This window comes from Balaenoptera physalus (assembly GCF_965194825.1).
Source record: "Balaenoptera physalus genome assembly, chromosome: 7".
In the NCBI taxonomy this organism is placed as follows: Eukaryota; Metazoa; Chordata; class Mammalia; order Artiodactyla; family Balaenopteridae; genus Balaenoptera; species Balaenoptera physalus.
Genome location: NC_138886.1, coordinates 90,282,719 through 90,303,548, shown reverse-complemented (window position 1 = coordinate 90,303,548; position 20,830 = coordinate 90,282,719). Strand labels below are relative to the sequence as shown.

General features: G+C 34.3%; 2 protein-coding genes across 5 annotated transcripts in view; one reads left to right on the top strand and one right to left on the bottom strand.

Moving 5' to 3' along the window:
* Positions 1 to 20,830, top strand: part of CENPP (centromere protein P) — a 236,977-nt gene that overhangs the window by 82,955 nt on the left and 133,192 nt on the right. The gene's annotated exons all lie outside the window — the stretch shown is intronic.
* On the bottom strand, positions 799 to 16,555 carry OGN (osteoglycin). The gene is given in 10 exon segments (XM_082469834.1): positions 799 to 2,630; positions 3,440 to 3,535; positions 5,829 to 6,031; positions 8,054 to 8,212; positions 13,574 to 13,670; positions 15,090 to 15,272; positions 15,274 to 15,299; positions 15,302 to 15,338; positions 16,362 to 16,414; positions 16,417 to 16,555. Coding segments are annotated over 10 exon segments (1,149 nt in total). The 5' UTR covers positions 16,541 to 16,555; the 3' UTR covers positions 799 to 2,459.

Sequence of the window (20,830 nt, the reverse complement as noted above, 5' to 3'; positions counted from 1 at the left end):
GCTAAGCAGGCATGCTTGGTTTTGTGGTTAAGCAAACCTGCTTTCTTGAGCGATCATTAACTTACAGGGGTCTCCCATACTTTTCCTTTACTTACAGTCCCCTAGTGGGATTAACTATTTAATCACCTGCTTTGTCCCTTTACTCTGTTCCTATCATTTTGAAGTTGTTTTGGGTAGCACTGACATATTAACTATTCAGTCTTCCATTCATGAACACAAGATGTCTTCCCATTTATGCATATCTTGTTTAGTTTCTTTCAGGAATGTTTGTAGGGGTAAAATATTTTTAATTTTAATCCTGTTTCATTATCAGTGTCAAGAATGAAGCAATATCTATTTAAGATAATGGGGATCAGCATTATTTTACTTCATTATTTTATTTGTGACTTAAGGGTGTATATAAGGTTGTCGGGTACCTAGGTTCACATCTTCTTATCTAGAAGTCTCAAAACTATTTTTTAAGATAATTCCATAATTCAGACTTTTAAACCAGTGCTCTTTCCTAATTGCTATTTTATATAAACCACTGGCTTTTAAATTCTCTAAAATTTGAGAGTTATTTTATGGTGCTTTTCCCCTTTAAGTTTAGTAATATAAAGAACATAGGAATACATTATTATTCTGACATCTGGAAATGGGAAGGAAGTCTTTACTGACCCCTTTCCCCAGTGTTGGTTCCACCACTCAGCAATCCTTTATTAAGTTTGTTTTTCCAGATAAAGTTACAATTTATTTCTATTGATTTATTCAAGATTGTGATAGTTTAAATATTCTATTTTTCCAAATAAAACAGAGCCCTTCTGTTTAAATGGATTTTATTTTGCACTATTTACTATATATTCAATTTAGATGTGCTCACTATTATGCTAGCACTTTGAATGTATAAAGGGGATATTGGATGTGTTCAATGCGCTCAGTGAGCTTTCAGTCACAGAGAAATGAGGCTCGCACACAAAATGAGAAAGCAGTATAATAGTTATTGTTACCAGTTACCAAAATAAAATCAGTGAACGCGTTAGTGTTGTAGCAGTAATTATTGTGGCATTAAGAGATCACAGGTGTTTTAGTGAAAAAATTTCATCTTGGGGTCAACCTTGACAAATGGGAAAATTGAAAACTAGGAGGTCATTCTAGGTACGGAAAAAACAGAAGCAAATGGAAAACCACCAATAGTGTTTGTTCTGGGAATAGTATACAGAGACCAACTTGATTCTAGTGCATAATTTATGTTGGAAACAATGTCGGCAATTTTTATATACACATTCAGACTCTTGTTTCTAAAGCACTGATCATTTTATATGCAACCCCAAAGCATTGTGGAAACTAAGACTTTTGAGTGGGGTTTGCGCAAGAGGAAAGTAATTTTAGGAACTTTATCATCACTATTAGATTGAAGATGAATTCTCATCTTTAAACATACCAGTTAATCATGGGTCTCTAGAAAATGTTGCTGAGATGCTTTCTTGTGAATGTGTGGTCTGTTCTCAAGAACATGGATGTGTATGGGTGGGTGGGAAGGTGGTGTGTAGTAGTAACACCACAGAATTCACTTTGTTTTCATGTCTTACATTTGGATAAATTTATTGATGAGATTCTCATTCCTATAGTATAAAAAGAAAATATTTTGCAGTATATATCATAATTGAAAGCCTTTACAGTGGAGAATTTTATGGCTATGTTCTGAGAAACAGGATGGACTTTCAGGTTTTTTTATAAGCATACTGATTTTGATGTGCTTGGCTTCCTAAAATGTTTTATGGTGGACTTAGAATGTTAATATTTAGATTAAAGAAAATTTTGTATTTTACTAAAGCCTTTAATTGTGTGATCACAAAGCAGAATAACTGAACATTACTATATTAGCTCTTTATCAGAGAGTAAAATTATGCTTTATTTGGAAAGTTTTGCCTAGGTATGAGACTATATTCCTATTTCTGAGGCTAAGTAAAAATATAGTAGCTGCCTTAATAGAAAGAAAACAGAGTTCCTGCTTAATAATGAATAATGTATGAATGATAAAAGAAAAGTGAGAGATCCCTGGAAATATTTAGCTTTTCAGAGTTTTTGGAACATATGCCTTAAATGCTTTAGGGATCCAGTAGAAGCCAGGAAAGACAAACAGTTGAAAGTTTCTTGGACTTATCCTTTCACTTCATAATACGTCTTAAATGTGGGTATTTATATAAAAACATACCTTTTAAATGGTACTCTAGTATAAACTGCAGGGATTTTGTAATGCTGTTCAAATATTTTCACATTACTTTGTTTTGAACTTAGAGATTCACTCTTACTTTTTGCTTGTTGTTATATGTAAGGTTTTTTGAACATCTTTGCTTAAAACATAAGTTCCTTCATAGTAGGATACAAAATTAATATTAAATACTTAAGCTCCTTTAGACATTGTTGAGACAGATTATAAGTATGTGTATACTTTAGCTTATGTGCTGCATTGAGAGTGGTTAAATGTATGAGCCTACAGGCAATCTTTTTAAGCAGATAAAACTGTTAGGATGTTTTCCCAGGATGATGGGATTGCCCTCCAAGCGTATCTCTTCAATGCGGTCCCGAATATAACTGGTGTCATTAGCCTTGCAGAATGTATCATCTGTAATTGAAGTTATGTTGTTAAACTAGAAAATAAAAGGGAAAAATTGTTTAGAAACCCGAAATCATTCTTTTGTATGTTGTGTAATGAGATCTCACAGAATATTTTATCTAAAAAGTGATTTTTAAAATATTGTACATACTGTGCATATATCTTCATGGTAATAAAAACCCTTGCTGAGCAATCTGAGCCTCCCTTTTTAAAGTCTACAGTATTACTTTGGAAGAACAGACTACTGGCTATTTCTAAGAGCAAAACCCATATAACAGAAATTTCTGAGTATAAATAAGATTATAATAGCTGGATAAAGTATCCTATTCTAGAGTGTCAACTCAAAATGGGTACTGTTTCCTTAAATATACTTTAAAGAAATAAAAAGAACAAATGGGAATTCTTATGATGGTAAAATACCACTTTTAGTTTATTTTTATTCCCTTTTCACTTTTCTATTACCCTAAGTTGATGTTGGACAATAAGGTCAGCTGGGAAGTCTCCAAAAGCAAGTGTTTACTGCTATTTGGAGAAAGAAACATAAACCAGAGGTCTTAGTGTCCCCTAACTTCAAATCCACATGTCAGGTTAACTAGGAGATGCCAAGTGCACACCTGGAGACAAATCCTACTAAAAGAGCAGACCTCACACCTCTTGTTACTGGTCCTTTGGTTGTACTCTGGGTAGAACTAGGGCTTCTGGGCAGGAGAGAGCATTTGGCTAAATATTAATACTTTTGATGGGCAAAATTTACATGTAAATAAGTGATCTTCCTAATGAATCGTAAGATTGACCCATAATAATTTGAATTAAAGTCAGATAATGTGAAAGGAGCAATCATACCTGAAGATGAATTACACGCAGACTTTCTGGTAAATTAAGAGGCACAGATTCCAGGGCATTGTGGTCCAAGTAGAGGAAGGAGAGGTTATGCAATTTCTGTAAGGAAAAGGTGCTTTTGCTTAAGTGTTATTGAGCTCATTGCATTTCTTCACATGATTCAAGCTATATACACACATATACATATGTATAAATACATAGGTATAGATATAGACACATATCAATACTATTAATCATTGGTATGGTAGTTTTAGGTTTGTTGGGATTTTTTTGTTTGTTTTGTTGTTGTTGTTGTTGTTTGGTGTTTTTGGTTTTACAAGTAGTATATTTGGTCCTTTACGAAGGGCAGTAGAGCCCTGATGCATCCCCACATTTCTGTCCACTCATCTCACTTCTGAATACCATCATATTCAGCCTCAGCCCTCATGCCAATTTCTGGGGCCCTTTAAATTTCTCTTGGGAGCAGGTAATAAGATTAATTCTTATGCAGGATGGTATTTGCATCCTGGTACTGCCATAACCTCTCTTGAACCTTCAGAACTTTCCATTTCAGCTCCACCAATTTGTAGTAAAATGAATATTCCTAAGAGATGTGTATGCTTGTTAGTAAGATGTCTCCCAAAGCAGTTTATTAAATACGTAGCTAAGTATGACTTTTTTATGCCCCAAGGACTCTACGTTGGATTACTCTTCATGATCAGTAATCCATTATTGTGTATAATTTTATAATATGATTTCAAGATGTAGTTTCCCCTGACAATAATCTTTTACCTTACCTTTGATATGCATCCTGTGACAGAATTTGGTAATTTTTTTTTTTTTTTTTTTAGAATTAATTTGCTGTTATTTTAATCCTTTCTTAAGCATCCTACAATTCACCATATGGGCACCAAGCTCCTGTCTTCCCCAGTGGGCCTCTTTAACATGGATTAGAGTATCCTGATTTTACCAGTGGCTTTGGCAGCCTAGGGCATTAAGCAAAACTAGAAAATATCTGAGTTTATCATTTTCATGCCAACTTGTTATGAATCCCTTCTGTAATCCACGTGTAAAATCCAAAATATTCAAACATTCCTTTTGTGAAATGTTGATTAGCTCCTGTAGGTCTTTTTTGTTTGTTTTGTTTTGTTTTATAAATTTATTTATTTATTTATTTATTTTTGGCTGCATTGGGTCTTTGTTGCTGCACGTGGTCTTCCTCTAGTTGCAGCAAGCGGGGGCTACTCTTTGTTGCGGTGTGCGGGCTTCTCATTGTGGTGGCTTTTCTTCTGGAGCACGGGCTCTAGATGCACGGGCTTCAGCAGTTGTGGCTCACGGGCTCTAGAGTGCAGGCTCAGTAGTTGTGGCACATGGGCTTCGTTGCTCCACAGCATGTGGGATCTTCCCGGACCAGGGCTCGAACCCGTGTCCCCTGCATTGGCAGATGGATTCTTAACCACTGCGCCACCAGTGAAGTCCCTACTCCTGTAGGTCTTTAACATGCCAGTTATTCAAAGGTTTACCTGCTCAAATTGCATATCTTCAAATTACAAGCATTTTTTTGTTTTTAAAGTGAGTCCAGTTTTTAAAAGTCCCCTAAGAGTCCCTTAACTTCTGAGGAACTGCTAGGAGTTGTCATAAGGAGCTACAAACCTTCCTTTTTAACGAGGTCTTCTGTTGCCAACAGCAGCGTGATTGTCTCATCCTTTTATCTGGGGTTTCTTCCAGGACTGGGAATGAGTACTCCAGAGCTATGGAAGTCCTGGGCTGAGGTTGCTTCCCTGTAGACTCTGCATTTTGAGACAACCTGGCTATCTAAATCAGAGTAAATCACCTTGCCCTTTTCATGTGCATTTATTTTCTTGATTTACTAAATTAAGAAATACATGTAATTTTTACTACATACAGAATTTTGTATTAGGTGCCATCACAGAATTCAAAAGAATGTCTACCTACAGAATTCTATGGTCTAATACTTTTAAGTATTAAAAATAAAATTCAGTGTTTACTTTAGAACATGATTTTTTCTGGTGTTTGTAAATTACTAATATTGTAAGGAAAAAAGAAACACAGGAACACTCCCATTTTGTGGTTTTGCAGACTGTTGGTGCCATGAGGGTGCAAACCTTGTCTGTATAAATAAATATTGCTGTGTGAACAAGGGAAGAAGATGTGACACCAGGTAGTCCCATGAAACAAGATAAAGGTATTTTAAGTGAGGTAAACGCATAAGCTAGGCTGAATAAGCCTAGTAGTATCACTATTTATCATGTAAATAATATCTTCATTTATTACATTAAAATAGTTTTAAAACAAAATTCTAGACCATAGTTTCTTTTTCTTTTATCATGTTATTATTGGCTGTATAACTGATATTTTTATATTGTGCTCAGTCATACTATAAAATACTTACTTTGAAAGCATTTGCTTTGATTCCTCTACTCTTGATTTTGTTGTATTTTGCATTAAATAAAGTAAGCTTGGGAGGGAGAACTGGAAGTTTCAGTAGTTGATTTTCAGCTAGTGTAAGTTCTTCTAACAGCGAAAGTTTTGAAAAAGTACCATCTTCTATATCTTCAATCAAATTTCCCGTAAAATCAAGTCGCCTTAAGTTAGCTTGAAGGAAAAATATACAAAAAATAAGAAAATTTTTAAAAATATATGAAGTTAAATTCTTAATTGTCTGGACTGAGGAAAAGCATTTGTTTATCAAGTCATTCAAACGTCTTTTATTTTTAGTGCCTAGCAGAGTGTCTACAATTAGTAGCTCAGTAAGTTTTGTTGAACACTGAGCATCTACTCTGTGCTTGACACTGATGGTGTTTCTCACTGAAGTTCTAAAATCTCAGGTTTGGAAGGGAACTTAAAGTTAATAGAGTCCTTCCATCCTTTTTTGTTTGAATTCTCAGTATGCTCAAGTAGTTTGAAAGAAACTCTTTGTTGCAAATTATGGAAAGTAAGCATTACATCTGATTGAATAAAATCATGTAAATATTTCTGGATTTTTTGCCAGCCTGTTGTATTGTGACTGTGGATATCTTATCTTAATCTCTCCGTGCCTTATTGCTTGACAACAATAAAGGCAAAAATGTTCCCTAATTTATTACCGTGATGCATACTGAGAGATAGAGAAATTCAATATGTGTATTTATGTGTGCATCACTTTTGTCCGTCTGGGATGATTAGAAAATATGGTCCCTTCTCACTATTCAAGGTGGTCATGTCTATAAAGTCAATGCAAATGCTGAATTAGTGAATATGGAACCATTGCTCCTAGGGAATATACAGGGTTAGAGCCTCTCATCACACATTTTCATCAGCCAGTCAGTAGAAAATGTTATGTGTGTTTCTTTTTAAAGGCATCTTGCTTGGTATATATTGTTGATACATTAACATTGAACTCACAGCCATCAGCACTGTAACTCACACTTAAAGATTACCTAACATGTGTTTTCTCTGTAAGGCACATCACAGCCTTCTTGCAGTTAGGAACACTAGACAGGATTTTAGCACTATACTTAGGGAGCACTTTAAACAGCAAAAAGCACAAAAATGTGAAAAATGTGGCACTAAGTAGACTGTAAACAGGATACTTGTTTACAGTATAAAAGCTGAAACAAAAGGCCAAGCATCTCATTCAGCCTATCCTGGATGGCTCAGATTTTTTGCCACTGTGCATATGTCTGCGAATGACCATGAAAGTGCCAGAAGTATTGATTTTGGGGGTTACAAATAAATGTTATCAAGTAGGTGAGTTTGAAAACATGGAATCCACAAAAGAGGAACAACTGTATTCAGTCAGCTGGGAGCTACTGGTGACAGCATGAATTCAGTTATGGCTAATCTTGTAAATGTATAGTGGGGCCAGTGTGCATTTCTTGGTGTGACTTTCTTCAGAAGCCCTTGACAGCATTGGAATCTAGAAAATTTATGACGGATTAGTGATCCAGACTTGGACTTCATACTGCAGAAGTAGGGGATTTTGGTGTGCTCATGGCAACACCCTCCTGGCAGCTGTTGTAAGCTTTGATTGGACACCAGAAGTCCAAGATTTTTAATGACCTGGGAAGGAGTTAAATGGTACTCAGCATTAGTTCCGTATTAGAGTCATCTGAAGAGTTTGGTTGTGGTTAATGACAACACCTGGGCCTCTAAATTTAGAGACCTAAATTAGAATCTCTGGGGACTAGGACCTGGTATCAAAAATACTTTAATATGCAGCCAGATTTAAGAACCATGAGTTAAAGTAAGAAAAAGCAGTTTCTATGTTTTCATAGTGAAGGTAGAAAATAAAACATTGTCATTGGAGAAATATCCTGATTATATTTGTACTGCTGACTGGCTGAGGCAAATGGATCTTGAAATATTGGGGTTGAGAAGATATAGTTGCCCATATGTTAGATGGGCTGTCAACATAGACTCCAAAGTCACCAGTAAAGAAAGATCACAGGGAACATCTGAATGGAAAGGAGATTCACCAGTAAACCAGTGGATTTTTGTGAAGTGTGGTGGATACTTAAAATACCTCAACAGTCACTACCGTACATGTGATAGGCCACAGGTACCTAGAAACTTGTGTTTATATGAGTTAAATACTAACACGAGTTAACACTAATATCTTATTTAAAATTAACTTACGTATGTCTGCAAAATCTTTGGCAGTCAACTTTTTAATTTTGTTGAATCGTGCATAAAGATAGGCTGATTCCTTCGGCAAGGGTGGTACAGCATCAATGTCAACTTCTTCACAGTATACAGAGCCACTTAAACAAACACATAGCAGGCATGTGGGCATTTCTAAATTGGGAAACAAAATCATAAAAATCAGTAGTTTAAAAATATTTGACCTCTAGTGCTAAAATCCTTGCTATCATGAATGTTATTACCAATTTGAAAAGATCCTTTACAGAATTACGGGTGATAACAGGAAAGACGTTATGGCCATGATAGCTAGTAATCTATATTGTATCTGATAACTCACCAGAATTTTATTTTAAATTCTGTAATCCACAATCTCTTTTATTCTCCTATCTGTTTTAGCAGTGATCATTTAATTGCTGAATTGATTGACAGTTACATTTCTTCATTGGAGTATCAAAAATCATAAAGCAGGACTTAAGGTAAATATTAGCTTGATTTATCACTTGGAGTGGTGCAAACACATTTCTAATGAGTTTAGAAACCACTTAGTTAAATAAGCAAACTATTAACTTAAAAATTGGAGTCATCATGGGCACTGTTAGAGTCCCTATTGTACCCTACGTCATTCATTGCATTTACTTGTCATGCATCTTTCATCTCCTTCAACCTGCAACAGTTCCTTAGTCTTTGTTTTTCATACCTTTTACTATTTAGGAAATTTTTGAATTTTTTAAAACTTTTATTTTCAGGGCATTTATTTTGCAGAATGTCTTTCAATTAGGGTTTATATGAGGTTCCTCATTTTTTGGCAAGAATACCATGGAAGTAATGTTACATCCTCAGTGTCATGTATCTGTCTCATTCCTTATGATGCTGTCTTCGGTCACTTGGTTCAGTTAGTATCTGCCATGGTTCTCACTCTGTAAAATTACTGTTTTCACTTTGTAATTTGTACCTTCTAGAGGAGTACTTTGAGATTCTAAACATCAGGTTTGTCATCAAACTTTCACCCTCTAGTTTTATCATCTGTTGAAGATTCTTACTTGAATCATTTATTACTAGGATAATTGCCAATTATTTTCTAATTCCATCATTTCTTCTACATTTGTTAGTTGGCATTCTGATATAAGGTGGAACATTCCCTTCTTATTTGTTTATTTCTGTCAGTATGAACTTATGAATTCCTCATTCCATGGGTAACGTATCCCATAATACGTTACTGTCTTATTTATTTTGATAATCACATTGTCACAGATTAGTCAGTGAGAACTCTTAAGCTCTGTTTATCCTCCCACAGACTTTTTATGGTTCCATGATATACAGTAAGTTGCACATATTTAATTTGTATAATTTATAAGTTTGGACATGTGTACATGCCCATGAAACCATCACCACAATCAAGATAATTAACATATCCATCACTCCAAAAGTTTCCTCATGCCCTTTGGTAATTTCTCCCTCCCAGCAACCACTAATCTCCTTTCTGTCATTATATGTTAGTTTGCATTTTTGAAACTTTTATATCAAAAGAATCATGCAGTATACACTCTTTTGTCTGGCTTCTTTCACTCTGCATAATTATTTTGAGATTCATCTGTTTTTGTATGTATCAGTAATTCATTCCTATTTATTACTGAGTTCATTCCAATTTATTCCATTGTCTCAATAAACACAATTTATACTGTCATCTCTTACGGACATTTGGGTTGTTTCAAGTTTTTGGCTATATCAAAGAAGGCTGCCATGAACATTTATGTATGGACTTAATGCTTTCATTTCTCTTGGATAAATACCTAAGAGTAGAATGGCTGGGTCTTATTATACGTATGTATTTTACATTTTGAAGAATGTCCTAAACTGTTTTACAAAGTGGTTGTGCCATTTTACATTCTCATTAGCAGTGTGTGAAAGTTCCAATTGCTCCACATTCTTGTCAACATTTGGTATGTATGGTTGGACTTTTTTATTTTAGCCTTTCAAGTAAGGTTTGTTGTGGTATCGCGTGTTTTAATTTACATTTTCCTAATGACTAATGTGCTGAGCATCTTTTTATATACTTATTTGCCATCCACATATTTTTTTGTGGTGAAGTGTCTATTCATATCTTTTGCCTGTTTTTTTAAATAAGTTTTTGTATTATTATTTTTGAATTATAAAAGTATATTCTGTAGATATAAATCATTTGTCAGATTTATGTTTTGCAAATATTTTCCTTCAGTCTGTGGCTTGTCTTTTTATTTCCTTATCAATGTCTTTTGAAGAGCAGACATTTGGGGCCTTCCCCAGCAGTCCAGTGATTAAGACTCCACGCTTCCACTGCAGGGGGCACAGGTTCCATCCCTGGTTGGGGAACTAAGATCCCACATGCCGCATGGTGGGGCCAGAAAAAAAAAAAAGAAGAGCAAACATTTTTTATTTTAATGAATAACAATTGATCCCTTTATATTGTCTGGATTTCAATGAGCAGTTCTTGTACATCTTTTACACATTTATACCTATGTATTTTTTATATTTTGATTAATTTTAAAAATTAGTTGTCCCCACTGTTCTTTGAGAACTTACTTATTTTCTGGCATGCTAAGATGTCCCAGACCAATCTTGTCCTTTCCTTGCCCCAGGCCTGAAATCAGCTATTATTTCCAGGAGTACTGGTCCCCTTTAGTGGAGAATGGTATTCAGAAACCAACATTTGGGTGTGGATATGCTCATTGCTACTGGGATCTCATTGCTTCTGGGCTTTTTCAGCAAAGAGGCCTGGGAAATATATGTATTTTTATTTGGCGCTCTCTTCATATATAATACACATACATACACACGAGTATATGTATATAGACATGGACATAATAATACACAAGTACACACATGCAGACATATATACATGTATATATGTCATATGCTCATATGAAACCATAAACACATCATATGCATATTTTCACATACACACTCATACAGGGAGGCAAACATGTATATATCTATTTCTGTATCTCTGTATACAAACCAGGAGTTGATCCTGATATCTTTCATTCCACTCCATCTCCACAGTGTTCATTCTAGCCTTACCCCTTACCATATTTGTAACACCCTTCTCTGACAATGAGAAACCTGGCTCTCGTGATCCACTGTGCATTTACTTTACTCAGTCCCAGAACACACATTAAGTAGTTTCATTATTGCTAACCTATAATACTATGGAAAACAAACCTACCCACTAGGATTTTAGTATTTGCCTATTTTATTTTGTCTTTAGCCTGAAAGTATACAGTCAAAATACTGTGTTTAAGGGTTACTTCGATTAGATTTTTCCCCCTGTAGTGTGGTATGTTATTGATTTGAAATGCAATTAAGTTTCTATTTTTCTGTTTGTTTGCCAATTTGGGTTCTTTTTATCTTATCCTAGTTGGTTTTATTTATAAATGTATTTGTTTGTTTGCTTATGTGAATATAACATTCTAAAATCAAATCTACACAACAAGTGTATACTCCAAGAAGTTCTAACACCTTCCCCCAGTACCCCTAGTTACCATCTCCCCCTCCTTTCCACCCCTAGTCCCATCTGTAACCCATAGGTAACTAGTCTCAGTTTTTTAATTCCCCTTCTTGAATTTCTTTTCACAAAGTGGGCTGATGTATGTATATTCTCTTACATCCCCTTCATTCTTAGGTGAAAGACAGCATACTGTACATACTCTATTGCATTTTTTTTTTCACATAATCTCTTCTGAAAATCACTCCATATTAGTTACAGAGATCATCCTCCTTCACTTTTACAACTGCACAGTATTCCCCTGGGTGGACGTACCATACTTTATTCAACCACTCTTCAATGTATGGATAATTAGATTGTTTCCAGTATTTTGCAATGCTTCAGAGATTTTGCATATGTGTTTTCTTAATTTTGGAGGTATATCTTTCAGGTGAATTCCTAGAAGTCAATTGCTGTGTCACACAGTAAATGCATATTAGGTTTCGTTAGATTTTACCAAATTCCTGTCCATTCTACCAATTTGTATTACCACCAGCAACGTATGTCAGTGTCTGATACCCTACACTTTTGCCAATGGAATATATTAATATATTTGTCAGATAGGTTAAAAAATTTTATCTCAACATAATTTAAACTTACATATGAGATTGAACACCTTTTATGTGTTTAAGGGTCATTTTTATATCATTTTGTGAATTGTCTGTTCATATCTTTTGCCCATTTTTCCAATGGATTTTTGATCAGTTTCTTTTTCCTGGATTTTTACTTGTTCTTTAGAAATTAGAGATATTAACTCTTTATCAGTGATATATATTACAAATATTTTTCTCAGTTTTCAATTGCCTTTGTCTTCGCTTATGATGGTTTTTGCCTTGCAGATGTTTCATTTATAGAGTCAAATTTATTGATCTTTTCTATATTATCGTCTCTGGATTTTGAGATACCCCACACCCAGGTTATCTTCTACTATTTGTATGGTTTCACTTTTTGCATTTAGACCCTAATTTATTTGGAGTTTTTCTGTGTAAGATAGGGATCTAATTGTATCCCTTGTCAGTTGACTACTTAGTTGTCCCAGCCCCAGTTTTTTAAAATATCATCTTTGCTTCAGTGATTAAAGATGTTACCTTTATTATTTACTAAATTTCTACATGTATTTCTTTCTGTCTGTGGACTTTCATTCATGCACCAGTATTACACTTATTTTAAGTATGCAGGCTTTAAAGTATGTTCTGATAGGTGATTTCATGCAGGTTTGATTTTCCTTCTGAACTTGAGGATCAGCCTTACCAGCATTTTAAAGAAGTTCATTGTTGTAAATTTAGGGAGAACTGACATCTTTATGATATTAAATCATCCTATTCAAGAGCAAAGAATGTCCTTCCATTTCTTCAAGTCTACTTTCACTATGATTCTTCTCAAATTTCTTAAGATATATTTTCTGGTTTTGTCCATTTTAATTTTATTGTAGCAATATAGAGATTAGTGTGTGATTTTTTTTTTCATATTGTCATGTGAAGTAATGTTCTGTGATAGAGCAAGAATAAACCAAATAGAAACTAATAAGTAGGACTTTGTAATTTTATAAGTTTTCTATTGTTTTAATTGAAATGTACATTATAATTATTTATATATATAACTATGTCTCTCTTCTGTGAGTTTCTTAAAGGCAAGAATTATATTTTATTTACTTTATACTCAGGCTACATAGTATTTGAAAATAACTGGTGTTTAACAAGTATTTCTTCAACTGATTTTATATAGACAGAAGCACACACTTTGTAGAGGCTAAACTTAGACTAAACTTTGTTCTTGAATGTTCCTATTCCACGTTTCTCACTCATAATGTGGGATGGCAAATGATGAAAACTCACAATATACCTGTTTGACTTTATCATTAGAGATAAAATTCCACTGTTTGGATCTACTATATCCTGATGCAATTTTTGATTACTATAAGGAATAAAGTTCCATTATAAGCTATTTTTTAAAGCTCCTTTAAAAAAATTTGATGATAGAGTATTCATACTTACCATCATTTTCTTTCTTGGGGGATAATGGTTTTATACTCTCATCTTTTTGTAATTGAAAACCTTTCTCATCGGGTATTATTATCATAGTTTCTTTTTCCTATTGAAAAAATAAACATTTATTATCAGGTGTGACAAAGACCAATTTGGACTGTAAAACTGAGGGATTACAGACAACATTCTCCCATAAGTGTTCTGGTTGAACAGCCTCTCCCCTTTCCATTTGTCTATTAAATGTCGTTGAATTCTACTCCACTTCGCAAATATCTTGGTCCCTGCATTTATATTAAGCTAGAGAGACTCCTAAAGCAATGTAAAGAGAAGAAGCAGATAACTTTTTACTTACTACTTTTTAGGGACCAGGAGATTTTTGAAAGTATTCTTTAAACTGATTGATAGATTCAAATCAGCCATGTGAGCCAACGACTTGTTGTTATAGTGGGCCTTTTTTCTCCCTAAGCTATAACTATATATACCTATATTATATATATGTGATAATAATAATACTAGCATATTAATGAACTCCATTGAAAGAAATTGTAGTGTTAACATTTGCTCATCTGTACTAAAAAAAAGAAAGAAGCAGTTATAACCGTTTAGTCTTAAAATCTTTGTCATCTTATTTATAGTGGAGAACTTTTGAAGCAATCAACATTGTTATATATTTGGCTGCATTACTCATTTTCCATTTGTGTGTGTGTGTGTGTATGTGTGTGTGTGTGAGAGAGAGAGAGAGAGGGAGAGAGAGACACACATACAGACACACGGTAGGCAGGCAACAGATACTTATGTGCTGTATTAACTTTTTCCTTTCCCAGTGTTCATTTCTGTGTGCCAGTAAAACCACAAGTAATTACTTAGCTCCCGTACAAGTAGAATATGAAGATGTGGTATGAAAGTCATCCCTGTAGACAATGACAGTTACAGTTACTTGGTAAAGTGATGGAGTCTGAATTGTTAAAACCGATTAAAAATTAAGCTATATTAAGTAGTTTTCATTTTTTGATACTGTGTAGTTGACATATGTGAATTATTGTGAAATGCTGTAGATACAAAATAAGCAGTACTCTTTATTTCCTTGAACCACTTCTTCCTAAAACAATAAACCTTAAGCTGGTGATTCATTTTTATTTCTCCTAATACACATTTCTCCTATTTTATTTTAATAAGCATATATAGGACATTATGTAATATTACTTAACATATAAATCTCAACTGGTCAGAGATCATCTTAAAGTTTAATTTTCTTTAAATTTTATGTTTTAAATTTTAGTTTTCCTTAAATCTTATGTTTTGGTTGCTATAGATACTGTTTGGTTATCATGGATTCTATGTATTAATTTCGGAAGCATGCATACTTTAAAAATATCATCTTAGGACAGTTATTTTGAATTATTTTGAAGCATTTAATGTGCTTTTCCTTTCCTCTTACCTTATCAGACACATTCAGAAAAAACAAAAACATACATTTAAATGGGCAACTATTTTAGAAATTAAATTTAGAGTAGAAATAAAATACCTTAATACTTTTTCCATCCAGGGATTTATCCTCATAATCTCGGCTAAATAAGCTTTCTTCAAAATTATCTGTTCCATAATCATAGATAGTGCGTGAATCCTGCTGAGATGGTGGTGCTGGCTTTATCAGAGGCACAAACAGGAACAGGAGAAGTGTAGATTGCAGAGTCTTCATTTTAGCAAAAATGAAAGTGACTGGAAGTTAATAAGCTAGTGGCCTGCTGACTGTGGGACAATACTCCCTTTTTCCCTGGAAATAAAAACGTAGACCATTGAAGCAATATTTAAAAGCTTAGAGGACTTTTTGGCAGGGTATACGCAGTAGGGACCAGAGAACAAGTATTTAACCCTTAGTGATCTTTAATTAGATGCTAAAAGTTTTTGTGTATCAGCCACATTCTGAAAAATAGTTTCAGAAAATGGTTTTGGTTCCTTTTCTATCAAATATCCAAGCAATGTTGATAATTTCAGTTTTTTAATAATTAGGTGCCTTGAACAAAGGTACTTGTTTGTAATTGAAGTCTTCTTAGGATACCTGTAATATAAACAGTTAAAATGAAGTCCCATGATCCTGTCTCATGTGAGTTAAAAAATATCATATTTCAACTTTGCTCCTTTATACACACTCTTGATTGTATTGGTATGAGCAGAAACAAGTTCCAGGAACAGTTTCAAAATTTAAATTTTAAATTTAACATTATGAAAAGTAGTCATTAACACTTACTTTTAAGTGGTACAGAATATGGGAAAAGCCATAATTTAAATTTTCTTAGTTTTATAATTTTTATAGATATCATTTCTTTTAGTTAATAGCATTTCTTTTAAAATTTAAACTATGAAAAATGCAAAAATAGTATTGCAGGCTAGAAAAAATATAGAACTTTAATCAAAGATTTAGAGGGAATGAAATGGGAAAGATTCTTTTAGGCTCACTGCTGGATTTTATCTGGTGGTGCACATTTTACACTTTTTCATAAGTAGCTTCAGACAGAATCACTCATAGTTGCTGGTGCTGCATTGTAGATACCAGTTTGTCAAAAATCAATGATTGAAAATTAAGAATAACATGGTTTTGTGACTTTTGCAGCACCTTGTTCTTGCCTTCATGGACATTAAAGTTATGCAATGATATACTTAAGTGCTTGTTAAAAAATAATTGTTCAAAGTAACTGAAACATAAAAAAATGAAAGGTGGCCTTTACATTTACTAAGATTGTTAGATGTCACATTTTAACAAATGATATTTAAAATAATATGTGAAAAAAGAGCCTACCGTTGTAGCTGTTTTGAAGTTTTTTGTGGTTTTCCTCAGTAGATGGTCATGGCTTGCATTAGCCCCAAGTGGGAGGGTGAATGAGAAAAGCTGTGGATTGATTTCAAACTGCTGAATAGAATTTCAGGGCCCAACAGCTTTAAAAGCAGTTTCCATGTGGTAGAGATCTTTGCCAACATTCTTTCTCTAGGATGAAATGTAGTGTGTTGTACTAGAGAACTGTGCTTAAAATATTTGTAACTGCTGTACTCAGATTGCTTCTACTGATTACCATAATTTTGTTATTTTTACCTTGTGTAATAAATACTCATGTTTTTGTGAATATTAGTTTATGAAGATGACATAGTTTAAAAATCATGCTTTTCATTTTAATGCTTTCCCAGGAGATAAAACATCTGCTTTTTGAACGAAATAAAACACCAAACTAAAGCATAATCTATGCTCTTAATTTTATGAAGAGTAAAAATGTTGTTCTAGTACTTTAATTAGTATATAGCTAAAAAGTTTCTGGTGTAGAAATTAGTTATAGCACAAATTATTTTTTAGTTTAGTCATTTGGGGTCCCTCTCCCCCTTTATTTTGTTACATATAACAAAAACTCAAGTGTCAGAATTAGGTTTTTAAAAATAAATTTTATTTATAATTTGGGGTTTGATAGTAAAATATATTTTTGTTTGCTAAATGAAGGAAGCTGTTTTAATTATTTTAATATTAAATTTGATTTTTTTATGTTGAAGTGGTATTTAGATAACTGTGTGAACATCTTTAAAGATTTGTTTAAATTTTTTCACTCTTTGGTACTTTTAGCAGTCAAGGTAACATTTCTTTCTCCTCTAAGCTAAAAATTCAATAAATATGGATATGGATAAATACTTTATTAAAAAGTAGAAAATGAAACAATACTAATTTGTTCTCTTTTCTATTCAAAATTGGCTTTAGAGTTTTTTGAATTAAAGCTTGGATAAACTAAGACTTGAATACTCATGTTTTTTTCTGAATGTGAATTATTTTAAATTTATTTGTGATATTCTCTGGTTTTGGTTGATGTAAATTGTCAATTTTATGGCCTTAAAATCTTTGAAAAGATCTAATAATGAAACAGCAGATATTGATTTGTTTTCTGTTGTGTGGCAGGTTTAATGGGATGTTGAGAAATGAACTGCATAGATGTTGAATAGATTTAGAGAATCTTAGAGATTCATGGTTTACTAATGAACACAGTTTGACACTTTGTACTAATGAAAATTATTTTGTGGATATAACATTTTTTTCTTGAAAAATTATGACCAGTAAATATAGTTTTATTGGCATTCATTTATTTAGTAGAAGTTTATTGAGTGCCACTTCTCTGCCAGTACTACAGAAAAATAAACTCAGACAAACAAAATTCATTTTCTCCCCTCAAAAAGGAAGGGTTTGTAAGTTAGCAAGAAGGGCAGCAAACAAGCGACAGAATGCACAGTGAGAGACCTGCTACACAGAAATGTGCACAGAGTTCTGCAGTGGCCTGGGAAAGGGTGAAGCCACAGAGGCTGCACCATACTGACTTCTCTAGAGAAAATGAGGGGCGGGGGCGGGGGCGGGGGGCAGGCCGAGAAGTGCTCTAGGAATGGGAGCAGCACACAGGTGGGGAGGGTAGATCATTAAGGAAATGGATAATTAGTTGTATATGGCTGGAGCTTGGAGGGAGAGAGAGAAGAGATGAGGCGGGTGGCGCATATTAAGAGATCAGACAGGGGACTAGAGGTCAGATTAAGGAGAGTCTTTTATACCTTGCTGAGGTGTTTGAGTTTTATTTGTAGCCAGTGAGAGACCACTGAGAGATTTTTAAGCCAGGGAGTGACATGATTCTATTTTCATTTTAGAAGTATCCCTCTAATGTTGCATTTCTGAAGAATATCACTGCTTATCTATTTTATTGGTTATTTATTACAAGTTTAATGGTCTAAAATAACACACATTTATTATCTCACAGTTTCTTTGTAGCAGTCATGCACCCATAATCATATATATGCCATCTCTTTGCAATATTGTGTTGATTAGAAGCAAGTCAGAGGTCACATCCACACTTGAAGGGGAGATGACTACACAAGGTAAGATTCTAGAAATATTCAGAATTACACTGGAAAATATGTATGTTCCCACCCACAGTTAGCCAGACTTTAATGTTTGAGAGCACAGTCCCCAAAACCATCCTCATTTCTTATACCAACTGAAAGTTTGGGGGGTTCCCCAAACTACCCTCACATTTGATAATTTTCTAGGACTCATGGAACTCACTGGAAGCCATTCTATTCATGGTTATGGTTTATCACAGGGAAAGGATACACATAAACATCAGCCAGAGGAAGAGACGCATTGGACAGAGTCTATGAGGGTTCCAAGTGCAGAGCTTCCATTGTTCTCAGGATGCGTTACCCACCCGGCATTGATGTATGACAAGGAATATGGGTATTGCCAACCAGGAAAGCACTACTGAGCCTCACAGTTCAGTTTTTACTGGGACTTCATTACATACGCATGATCAATTGATTGAGTATCCCACATGGTTGAACTCTGCCCCCAGGTTGACTGATACTATATGACACATCCTAAATCACATCATTGTCTTTCTGGCATGGCCAACCTAAGACTATTTGGTATGGCCCATCCCACCCTAAGATTGGATGTGTTAACCCCCATTCTAAACAGAGATAGAGATTACCTCCTAGAAGCTGACAGCAAAGCCCAAACCCCTCTTTGGGGTCAAATTCTTTACTACATAGTTTCCAGTATAAAATATGTTTCAAAGTTAGATTGTTTTCTACTCCAGAAAGAACTATTGTATCCTAGTAGAAAGCTATTTAGCTTTCACTGAACAGTAATAAAAGATGAAAGCTAAGGCTCAAGAGCAGGCATTTATCCAAAATTGAGAGGGTTATCTCTGTGGAGTTTTTCTTGGTGACCCTGTCACATTATCCTTGGTATCTTTATAGGGTTTTATATCTTTGAAGGTGTCCCAGAATTTTGCCTTGTGTAGTCATCTCCCCTTCAGTGTGGGAATGACCTCTGACTTGTTTCTAATGAACATTCTAGGGTTTTATGGGAAGTCTATGATTTGAATCTCCATCTCAAATCTCTGCCTGTGCCTGAAGCCTAGTTGTTTGGTCAAATGAGATAAAGATGCGAACCCAAGTACTTCCCAGACTAAAGGCTTAAGTTTAAAGGGAGGGGAATTATGACTCAATATAAAGAAGGGTTAATGTTAAAAATGTATCATATTTGTGATTTTAATTTTTCTGAGTAGTACATAAGTCTACGTTTAATAAATTTGCAACCTAAGCATGCAGTGACAGACATATCCATAAATGCCGTGCTATTTACTTGCTAGGCATACCAGGTTATACTTATTAAGTAAATTGGAACATGTAAGAAACTTTGGATTTTTAGCGGTTATGATTTAATTTTGTTTCCAGCTGCTGTTATTCTTTATTTCTAAGATTTAGAAAAGATGGATTTGGAATCAGGAAATTGGGGTTTTAGTTCTAGCTTTCCTTGGGTCATATGAATCCTTTGCTACAGTAAAAGTATACAGAAGAGACAGGTTTATTTCTTCTGTTTTTTTCCCCATGGAATTGGTTTAGTATGTTACATGATATGTATACATCTGCATTTTGGGTTAGTGGTTCCAACTTGAGGAATAAAGTAAAAATGTATAGTTTTCAGGTAATATTTAAACACATGCTAAACATTCTCAACCAGTATTATTGTAAGCAAATTTATTAAATATCCTTTATTTTTATTTCCTTTCTAATATGTTTGCTAATTAAGCTTGGGTTCATGGTATGATTTGGATTTATTTGTTAGTGGTCACAAACACACAGCCTCAGAGCTAATATAGCTAATACTTTGAAGTGTAATGAGAAAATTGATGAATTTTCATCTTTTTCTTTCCTGATATAAATATATCATCTGGTTTTGTTTGCAGCTCTGGTAGGAGGTAGAACTTTATTCTTCCATCCTCCTAGGGAAAGCATTGGTGGTTATTTGTTTTGTTTTCTTTTTAATGAGAAATACTTGGGGTAAGCATGAGTTCCTCTGGACATTTTTGAGTAACAAAAGATGGTTGTTAACCTGCCTCCTTACTTGGCCCTGCAGCTGGGGGACATTTTGTGACATGTTTATATATACATGCCTTTAAAGAGAGCAGAGGTGACCTCTTCTTCCTAATAGACAGGAAGAGTTTGACTACTCTAGCCAGAGGAGCCAGGCAGCCAAGTGCCTTTTGAGGGGTGGAGGGAACTCTGCTTCCCACCCTTGTAGGCCATCTAGAGGTGCTTTGGAAAGCTGAACCATCAAATAATGACTTGGAATATGTTTGTTGTGGGTATATGATTTAAGCTCCCTCCTCTCTCTCCCTAATGAAATCTTTAGTAAATTTTGTCTTGTTTACTAATCTTTTGTACAAGTGGAACCTTGCAAGGAACCTG